Genomic DNA, 10664 nt, shown 5'->3' on the forward strand with positions numbered 1-10664 from the left:
GCCTGTGGGTATTGATGGCAAAATTACGGGTATTATTAATACCTGTGAGTATTAACAATGGCAAAACAAAATGATGGCAAAACAAATCTCAGCCTCCTCCCCCCCGGTATGGGGCTTGGCTTTCAAAGGAAAAATAAAAGAAAACAGAGACCTGAAGGGCTCGGGGGGGAAACCTGCTCTGAGGAACCTGAGGGATGCAAAGACTAAAGGTGCAGAGCAAAGCCCACGGGGCTTGGGGCCAGCGTGGGGCTGCCTCTGCCTCCACTGCCCACGGGAGCACAAAGCCGCTTTTTACCTTCCAAAGTCGCTCTGGCAGGGGGTGGGAGGCACCCGCCCAAAAAGAGTCCGCAGCAAAACGCGCCTTGAAAATGCCCTGAAATCCTGAGTCACCTTTAAAACATCGCTTTGGGGCGGGGGGGGGGGGGATTTTTTAGGTCTTTACCCGCGTGGTGAGGTCTGAGTCCGATCTCCCCCTCCCACCGCGCCCCCCGCAGCAGCGCTCGGGGCCGGGGGCGCGTTGATTGCAGGGGAAGGGGGGCAGCTACTGGAAATTAAACACCGCCTCGGAGAAGGGCAGCGGGAAGCAGGAGAGGAAGGGGATGCCGATGTGGTAAAGCCTCCCGTGCACCTGGGAGTCGAGCATGAGCGAAGCGTTGAGGGCCGGCCCGAAGGCGCCGCCGGCCACCAGCGATCCGCCGCGGCAGCCGCCGGGGCTGGCCCGGGCCGCCTTGGGCGCTGCCCCGGGCGGCGGCGGCCGCAGCCCCTGGGCCAGGATGCTCTCGATGCTGAAGCTGCGGCCCCGGGGAACGCTCTTGTGCGGCGGGGCGGCGGCGGGGGGCACCGGGGCCGGGGGACAAGGCGCTGTCCCCTCAGCCGGCCGCGGCACCGCCGCGTCCCCCTTGGCCCGCTTGGGCTCGACGGGGCGGGCGGGCGGCCCCGGCTGCTCGGTGCCCTTGGCGTCCGGCGGGTTCGCGGCTTTGGGCTTCCTCTTCCTGCGGCGGTAGTTGCCGTTCTCGAACATGTCCAGGCAGCGCGGGTCCAGGGTCCAGTAGCTGCCCTTGCCGGGCCGGCCCTTCTCGCGGGGCACCTTGACGAAGCAATCGTTGAGAGAGAGGTTGTGGCGGATGCTGTTCTGCCAGCCCTGCTTGTTGTCGTGGTAGAAGGGGAAGCGGTCCATGATGAACTGGTAGATGCCGCTCAGGGTCACCTTCTGCTCCGGAGCCTCTTTGATGGCCATGGCGATGAGGGCGATGTAGCTGTAGGGGGGTTTCTGAGGGGGGTCCTGCCGGGACATCGCTCCCCCGGGGGTGAAGCCGAGAGCGGCGGGCAGGTAAACCATGGACGGGCTGCCCAGGGGGGACAGGTGGCTGCCGTAGATGTGGCTCATCGCAGCTCCGCGTCTTCCCCCTCGGAGCCGAGCGAAGCAGGAACGTGGGACGAGTCCACCGGGGAGCTGTTTGTGCGAGCTCAGCTCCCAGCCCTGCCTGAAGGAGCTCGCTCTGCCTCTGTCCCTGCTTCATAGCTCTTAAAAAAAAAAAAAAAAAAAAGGGGAGGAAAAAAAAAAAGTTAAATAATTGTTGTAAGTTTGCTATTATATGTTGACTTAGCGCTGGAAAATAAATTGTCTCTGATAAACAGTCGTTTGTGTTCTCAGCCCACCCACATTAATTAAAATTTCATTGCTGCAAAACTCCGAGCTCTCTCCACGTGTCTCTCTGGTACCAGCCAATGGTCTCCGGGTTATTCCTTCATTTGTTTATAGAATTAGTCTGTTGATAAGTCTGCCCACCCAAGTCGAATCAAGCTGTGTTTATTTGGAAAAATTTCCGGGCACCCAATATATAAACGCACTGATCTGATGTTTGAAATATCACGTCCACCCTTTGACGCTGTAAGCACACACAGCAGAGCAGGATGTTCACTGCTGGAGCTGGGGAGCAGCGGGCAGGGATCCCCGCAGCCAAACTGGGGCGTTCAACAACACAAAAATTCAAAAAAAAAAAAAAATTCAAAAAACTTGAAGAAAGGAAGAGAAAGGGGTGGATGAGGGGAGGAGGCAGAGCTGCGATGGAGAGGAAGGAAAAGGGAAGGGGGGGGATCAGGTGTGGAGGGGTCCTTGGCACCTCCCGCTCCCGGGTTTCCACCCCGAGGAGACCCCCAGGGAGGGCGAAGGGGGACCCCCGGTGCAGCCCCCTGGCAGCAGGGGCAGACTGCAGCAAAAGGGGAATTTGGCAGGCCCGGGGAGGAGGGTCAGTATTTGTGAATGCGGGCCTGTTGCTTTATATTATGTACTTTCCTGTTTATAACAAGGAGGGGGATTATAACAACTTTACAAGTGCACACAGCTGGCCGGTGCTTACATTAGGAATTTGTGATGCTCTTTTTCTGTATAAACGTCCAGGTTTGGGGCTGTGTTTTCTGTTGTCGGATTTTTTTCTTTCTTTTTTTTTTTAATTTACTGACGTAACAGCTTTAATCCGAGGCCCCGAGGGATTCCGATGCAGTTGGAGGTGTCGCCTGTGTCCCCAGTCCCCCCGCGGGTTTAGACCTGTCCTGTGGAGCATCTTTTCTCCGAGGGAGGGAAGAAGAGGCTTGAGGGGGACCCTTTTCTTCTTCAAAGAGAAACATCCCAACAGCACAGCAGCTCCCACGGGCGTGCTGCGATTCTTACCTGGCAGGGGAGGAGGTAAAAGCCGAGCTCCGGCTGTCCCCCAGCACCGCCCTGCCCTGGCCATGCCATCCCCGCATTTCCCTGCAAGTTCCGCTTCACCCGGGGGGGGTTTCTGGCCCAGCGTCGCTCCCCTGTCAGGAGAAGGATTTTTCATCCCCCGGCTAAAACCCAGCGCGATGCTGTGAAGCTCCGGATGGGTCCTGAAAGCTGCAAATCGCCAGGAGAGCCTGGGAAACGCAGCCGGGGTGCGCGGGGAGGCGGCTTCTCGGGCAGGGGTGTGGGGGGTCTCCCCTCTCACTGGCTGAGCCCACGCGTGAGAGGAGGGGAATTCACCCCTCTAACACCACCCTCGCCCGTAACTCCGCATCCCTCCCGCGCCCTGCGCACCCCCGGCAGCTGCAGCACCCACCCGCCGTGCCAAAAGCGCGATAAAGCCCCAAAGAAATAAAGAGAGAGGTGAAAGGAGGGATTTGGGGAGCAGCACCCACGCCCGGGCAGCCTCCCCGCCCCTGGAGCATCCTCACCAGGGAGGGATGGGATGGGATGGAGCCGAGCACGGCTGCTCTGAGCCGCCCCGAGCATCCTCAGAGCAGCGGCCGAGGGTCTCCCCCCCTCACCCTCCTCCTCCTCCTCTCCCCACCTCGGGGAGTCCCCCGCTCCTTGAGCCACTCCAGGCACGGATTAGCAGAACAATAAATACTCGCGTGTAGGGCAGGAACAGTCCCAGGGCTCCCGCTCTCTCCCCGAGCTCCCTCCCCCAGCCAAATTCTCGCTTCCTCCCTTGTTTTCCCCTCTTGGCGGTGGGAAATCCTTGGAGGCGGGGATGCGGCTTTTCCCTCCGTTCCTTTTTCCCAGCTCTGTGTTATCCCTGTTATCCCTTTCCTGCCGGCGGCATCGCTGGAGCTCTTCAGCCGCGTTATCCGCACGGGATCAGCCTCCGAGAGGGAAAAGAGACAGAGGGGGTTTCTCGGTGCTGTTGGTTCCGTCGCTCTTTCCCCAAACTGAAAAAAAAAAAAAAAAAAAAAAAAAAAACCACCAAAACAAATAAACAACCCGGCGATGGAGGCGCTCCTGGATGGGTTTCCCCGTTTCCCCTCCTCTCTCCAGCTGACGAGCCCCTTTTAAAGCAGCAGCGAGGAGAGGTCCCGCCCGGAGCCCCCGGCGGGAGCAGGGCGCGAATGAGCTCTCCCCGTTCCTGCTGCATCCCGGGAAACGGGGGGAAAAGGGTAGAAATCAGGGATTCCCAATCCTGCTGCACCTAAGGATTGGGGGAGCAGGGGTGGAAATCAGGGATTCCCAGTCTCGAGGGGAAGAAGGGGTTGAATTAAAGCTCTCCTTTACTGCTGCATCCCGGGAAACAGGGGGGGAAAGGGTGGAAATCAGGGATTCCCAATCTTGCATCCCAGTCTTGAGGGGAAGAAGGGTGTGAATTGGAGCTCCCGTTTTCTGATCCATGCCGGGAAATGGGGAAGAGGGGGTGTAAATCAGTGATCACCAATTCCTGATCCATGCTGGGAAATGGGGAAGTGGGAGTGTAAATCAGTGATCACCCATTCCTGATCCATGCCGGGAAATGGGGAAGAGGGGGTGTAAATCAGTGATCACCCATTCCTGATCCATGCCGGGAAATGGGGAAAAGGGGGGGTAAATCAGTGATCACCATTCCTGATCCATGCCGGGAAATGGGGGGAGCAGGCCAAAAATCAGATGTCCCCACTCCTTCTGCATCACAACTTTGGGAGCAACAAGGGCTGTAAATCAGCGATCCCCACTCCTGCATTAGTCCTGCCCGGGGGTAATGGGGGTGTAAAACCGAGATCCCTATTCCTGCTTCATTGCGGGAAATGGGGGAAGGAGGGGTGTAAAACCGAGGTCCCTATGTCTGCTGCATCGGCGGAAATGGGGGAAGGAGGGGTGTGAAACCGAGGTTCCTATTCCTGCTTCATTGCGGGAAATGGAGGAAGAGAGGGTGTAAACCAGAGCTCCCCATTCCTGTTGCATCCCAGGGTGTGGGGAGCAGGGCAAAAAACAGTGATCCCCTCTCCTGCCCCATCCCGGCCTGGAGGGGAGCAGGAATGTGAATTTGAGCTCCTCATTCCTGCTGCATCCCGGCCTGGAGGGCAGGGGGGATGTGAACCAGAGCTCCCCATTCCCGCTGTATCCCGGCATGGATAGGAGAGGGAATGTAAATCCGTGCTCCCCATTCCCGCCGTATCCCGGCATGGAGGGGAGCGGGATGTGAACCAGAGCTCCCCATTCCCGCTGTATCCCGGCATGGAGGGGAGCGGGATGTGAGTTTGAGCTCCCCATTCCCGCTGTATCCCGGCATGGAGGGGAGCGGGATGTGAACCAGAGCTCCCCATTCCCGCTGGATCCCGGCATGGAGGGGAGCGGGATGTGAACCAGAGCTCCCCATTCCCGCTGGATCCCGGCATGGAGGGGAGCGGGATGTGAGTTTGAGCTCCCCATTCCCGCTGGATCCCGGCATGGAGGGGAGCGGGATGTGAACCAGAGCTCCCCATTCCCGCTGGATCCCGGCATGGAGGGGAGCGGGATGTGAATTTGAGCTCCCCATTCCCGCTGTATCCCGGCATGGAGGGGAGCGGGATGTGAATTTGAGCTCCCCATTCCCGCTGGATCCCGGCCGGGCTCCTCAGGGATGCTCTCCCCGCTGGCGCTGCCCGCCCCTCGGCCCTGGCCCAGCACAGAACGCGATCGCTCGGTGCCGCCCCGGGATCAGGGATGCATTTCCTCTCTCCCGGCCTTCCAGTGCCCGCTATGGATTTTCTGCGAAATCCCTTCGGAAATGGCAGAGGAGCTCGTGGCTTTCCCCAAAAACCGCTCGCCCGAGCTCCAGGGAAGGTGGGAGTGCTCGGGAGGGACGAGGCAGCTCTGCTGGGCCGTGTGGGGCATTCCTGGGGGGAATGTGTTCCACCCGGGGCCTGGAGCACCAGGGAAACACTGCCTGGGCTGGGCTGTGAGGACGAGGTGGAAAACTGCTGGCTCTTCTGCCCAGGACCGAAACTGGCTGGGGTTTGGAACAGGTTTGCAAACCCGGTGGTGAATGGTAATACAATAAAAAAAAAATTAGGAAACACATCCACCATCCTCATCCTCTTCCCGGTGCCTCCCTGAGCCCCAGGCCGGGGCTGCGGGCCGCCAGCAGCATCAGCAGTGCCGGGGCCAGCCTGGCTCCCCTGACCTGCGGGACAGGGGCTGTGGGGGCGTTGTGCTGCTCCTTCGGGGGCTGCAAGACAAATCTGCCTTCAAAAGTTACCCTGGGCCTTCTTCCTTCATTCTTCCTTCCTTCCCTTCTGCTCCGGCCAGGCTGGAGTCACCTGTCGCGACAGATTCGGATCGAGATCCCTATCGCAGCTTTTAAACACAGCCATCAAAGGATCCTCTCGCCTCTCCTGTGACACCAGCCCACCCCAAAAGGCTTTCCTGTGACACCAGCCTGCCCCAAAAGACTCTTCTGAGACGTGAGCCCACCCCAAAAGGCTCTCCTGTGAATCTAGCCCACCCCACTGTGACACCAGCCCACCACGAAGGGCTCTCCAGAAACACCAGCCCACCCCAAAAGGCTCTCATGAGACAGGAGCCCACCCCAAAAGGCTCTCCTGTGAAACCAGCCCGCCCCACTGCGACACCAGCCCACCTTAAAAGGCCCTCCAGAAACACCAGCCCACCCCAAAGGGCTCTCATGAGACACAATCCCACCCCAAAGGGCTCTCATGAGACACCAGCCCACCCCAAAGGGCTCCCCTTTGACACCAGCCCGCCCCAAAGGGCTCCCCGTGGGGTGTTTGGGGTGACAGGGGACGGGGCCCATGGGACAGGAGGGGACACAGCAAGGGGACGCAGCAGAGGGACGATGCTCACAGCCCCGCAGGAGCTCTCCAGAGGGGACGGGAGCGGCACAGATCCCGTGAGGGAGCGTCCTGCGGGGTGAGGTGGGGAAAGAAACACCAAAAACAGGAGTTCTGGGGGAAAAAGGGATGCCAGGAACTGTCCAGCAGCAGAGGCCTGGGGGTGTCCCTGATCCCGGTGCCGAATCCCATCCCTGCCTGAGGAAAAGGGTCCCCAAATTCCCAGCGCCAGGCTGGGAAGATGTGGGAGCATCCCGGGATTGCTCCACGCGGGTGGGAAAAGCCACAGCAGGCGCCTGACCTCAGCCACCTCCCCCCTCAGCGACCCCGGCACCCACGCAGGAAAAAAATCCCACGGGAAGATGGTCTGGACCAGGGGAGAATTCTTTCCCAATTCGTATTTTTTTTCCCCCCTTTTCCTCTTATTTATTTTCGTTTCACCGTTTTGCTCCCTTGATTTCCCTATATTTTAATCCTTTATAATCTGTATTTTCTCTTATTAAGAAAGCGCTTTGACTTTTGTTTCATAAAAAAATAATAAAAAAGAAGAAAATAGAAAATTAGATTAAAAACACCCTCCGAGAGCTAGGAAAAACGGCGGGGAGGTTTTTTTACAAGAATGTTCCTTAAAATACAGATCAAGTAAGGTTCAGACATTTTTTTCTCATTTAAATCGAGAGTTTCGCTGCTTTTTGCCAGCTTTCAAGCGCAGGCGAAATTCAACCGGTCAAAACCAATTTAGATCATCGATTTTAACAGCCTGACGTGGGTAAAACTCCTCCCAAACCCAAAAAAGGGGTTTTAGGGGCACTGGGGGGCTGCGAGAGGTGGGATGGGGCACGGTTGGGATTTTTGGCTGCATGGATGTGATTTTACAGCTGGGAAAGGAGCCTGGCTCCAGAAATCTGGGCTTGAAAAGTTCCAAAGACCTCCTAAACTCGGCTTTAGGCTTTGCCGGCATTCCCAGGCTCTCGGGATTGCTAAATCCGGCGTTTTGCCCTGGATTAAAAAAAAAAAAAAAAAAAAACTTGAACAGGTTAAAAGATGATTTGGGAAAAGCCAGAATAGCTGGCAGCGCCCGGCCTTGCGAACAGGAGCTTCAATAAATGAAAAAAAAAAAAAAAGTTAAAATCAGCCAATTCTTCAACCAAGAGAGGATTTCAAACCCGAAACGATTCTCGAGTGAACTTTCCACCTTTCTAAGACTCCGCAGCGAGGCCGGGTTGAAAGGATCGCTCTGACTCCCAGGCACTCGGGATTCCTTTCAAGAAAACCAAATAAATAAAGAAATGAAATGGGATTTTTTTAGGGGGGGTGGGTGTTTTCTGCCTTGGGAAGAGGCGGCTCCGGGCGTGCGAGGGCCGCGCTCGCAAGGACGGGGCGAGAGGAGCAGAAATTCCCCTCCCTGCGCCTCCTGTTTTCCTGTTTTCCCCATGGCAGGCCTGGGAAAACTCCCGAAATTTCAACCCTGGCAGGGATTTGGGATTGAGGGGGCTCAGCCCCGCTGTGGTTTTCCTTCCTCACCCTCCCCAGCTGCACAATTCCGGCTCTTCACGCGAATTCAACCTTGTCTCCAAGAAAGAAACCTCCAGGAAAATCAGGTTTTTGTTTTAAAAACAAACCACTGCCACGTTTTCTGCGTGAAGGAAGGGAAAAAAAAAAACAACAAAACCTGTTAAAAAATCCCCGGTTTATACACAGAGAAGCGGCAGACTTGGAGCAGAAAAAACCAGCATGGATTTATTTTAAGGTAAGTACAACAATTAGGACCACATAAGACAAACGAACTTGGAAGCAGGTTAAAGCAAATAGTCCTTAGGAATGGTAAAGGTGAAATCTATTATACAAAACATCACACGTCGTAAATAATAATAAAAAAGTATCAGATACTTTGTCTATTTTTTTTCCTTTAAAAAAAAAAATCCACCAGCAAAAAATAAATTATTTCCTCATCTTGCGAAAAGAACAGCTCTAAAACGAAAGAAAATCTATTGCATAATTGTACACAGAAGAAGAAAAAGAAGAAATCACTTGTCATGAATTTGGAAGTTAGGAACCGTTGGGCGAGACAAAAATAATCCAGTGAACTCAACTTTAAATATTATATTAATGGCTCTGAAAATCAGCCTGATTAGAAATCCACATATTTTTTACAGCACAACAGAGAACTCAAAAAATACCCAGGACATATATTTATATATATATTTATAAACTTTTTTTTTTCCTTTTAAAACGTATAAATGGTTGTTGTGATATTGGTCCATAACTTATTTTTCTGAGTCCCCCTATACTTTAGCATATAAAATTTGCCACTTTTAGATAGACATATATATATATACTTTTTTTCACCTTTTTCTTGTCTTTCTTTTTTTTTTTTTTCTTTTTCAAATGAGAGATCCCCCTCTTTTTTTTTTTTTTTTCCCAAGTAAAATCTACTTGTCCGGAATTTAAGAAAAGCTTTTTGGGATCTTCAAACTCTGTGGCCACAAAGTCCACGGGGAAGCTGTCAGATTTATTTTTATTGCCGTGGGTTTATTTCTCCCGATTTTTAAAAAATAATTATTATTAATAATTATAATTTTTTTTTTTAATGGGCCTAAGCGGGGTTTACTGGCGGCTACTCAGTACTTAGTGCAGTCGTAGGAGTAGGGGGCGGCGTGGCGATATAGGGAGGGCGCGGATCTGTAGGGGATCTGACAGGCGGAGTTGCTGCTCACCTGGTGCTCGCTCAGCGCCGCGCTCTCCATCCCCAGCCGGTGCGACGTGAACATTTCCCGCACGTTGGGAAAAGTCTGCTGCTGAGAGCCGAACGTGTGCCCGGACAGGTGGCTCAGCTCAGCGCCGTGGTTCAGGTACCAAGAAGCCGCAGGCTGTCCCCCCGCTGCTGCTGCTGCTGCCGCCGCCGCCCCTCCGCTTCCTCCTCCTCCTCCTCCTCCGTGGGGATGCCCGGTGCCCAGCGCTCCGTCCTGCCCCGCGGGCAGGCTCAGCGTGCCCAGCGGCGACGGGGCGCCTGTGGGATGCTCGGCCAGCCCGTCCTCCATGGGAGCGCACATGTGCGCGGTTCTGTCGCCGCTGTAGAGGCTCATGGCCCGCATGCTGCAGTGGTAGCTCCCACTAGTGTCCAGCGCCTGGCCGCAGGCCGCGCCGTACCCCGACGGCTGCCCCGCGGGGTAGCCCAGCGCCAGCCCGCCGCCCGTCCTGCCCGAGGCGGCACTCACCGGGCTCAGCTCGCCCGCGGGGGAAGTCCGCAGGGTCATGATGCTCTCCACGCTGAAGCCCGGCAGCCCGTTACCGGCAGGGTGATGCTCGGGCAGCGCCGCGTCCGGAGAGGCGGCGGCGGCGGGCGGCGAGGCGGCGCTGCGGGGGCTGTCCCGCACGGCCCCGCCGCTGGCCGGGCTCAGCGTCTCCACCTTGGTGATCACGGGCAGCTCGGGAGACGCCGTCTCGCTCTTGATCACCACCTTCTTCTCGGAGGCCGGCGCCGAGGCGGAGGAAGAGGAAGAGGAGGAGGAGGCTTCCTTGGGGAGGTCGGCGCCGGGCAGCCCGGGGGGCTTGGGCTGCTCCTTCAGCAGCCGCTCCCGGGCCTCCTCCTTCTCCTTGGACACGTCCTTCTTCTTGAAGCGTCTCCGGCGGCGCAGGAAGCTGCCGTTCTCGAACATGTTGTAGGAGTCGGGGTCCAGGGTCCAGTAGCTGCCCTTGCCCGGCTTCTTGTCGTCGCGGGGCACCTTGACGAAGCACTCGTTGAGCGAGAGGTTGTGGCGGATGCTGTTCTGCCAGCCCTGCTTGTTCTCTCGGTAGAAAGGGAAGCGGTCCATGATGAACTGGTAAATCCCATTGAGCGTGATCTTCTTGTCGGGGGCGTTCTGGATGGCCATGGTGATGAGGGCGATGTAGCTGTAAGGTGGCTTCACCAGGTCCTTGGGGGCGGTGGGTTGGTGCGGGTGGTAGGGGCCGTAGGAGCGCCCCATGCCCGCCGCGTACTGCTCGGCGTGGCCCGAATAGACGCTCATGGGGTTGCCCATGCCGCCGTAGGTCCCGGCAGCCCGGTAGTAATTCTGCTCGCTTAAATACGGCACCACTCCCAAAGCGTTGGGGTCCGAGACGGAGTAGCGAGCCTGCATCAT

At 56.4% G+C, this 10664-nt stretch overlaps 2 protein-coding genes across 2 annotated transcripts; both read right to left on the reverse strand.

Moving 5' to 3' along the window:
• Nucleotides 1-541: 541 nt before the first annotated feature.
• Nucleotides 542-1387, reverse strand: FOXL1 (forkhead box L1). Its single transcript, XM_066557694.1, has one exon. The coding sequence runs from the start codon at nucleotides 1385-1387 to the stop codon at nucleotides 542-544; it is 846 nt and encodes a 281-aa protein (XP_066413791.1).
• Nucleotides 1388-8960: 7573 nt separating this feature from the next.
• FOXC2 (forkhead box C2) lies at nucleotides 8961-10664 on the reverse strand. The gene has a single exon (XM_066557559.1). It carries the CDS (start codon nucleotides 10662-10664, stop codon nucleotides 9162-9164), a length of 1503 nt encoding a protein of 500 aa, XP_066413656.1. The 3' UTR covers nucleotides 8961-9161.

Source organism: Molothrus aeneus, chromosome 11, assembly GCF_037042795.1.
Source record: "Molothrus aeneus isolate 106 chromosome 11, BPBGC_Maene_1.0, whole genome shotgun sequence".
Taxonomy (NCBI): Eukaryota; Metazoa; Chordata; class Aves; order Passeriformes; family Icteridae; genus Molothrus; species Molothrus aeneus.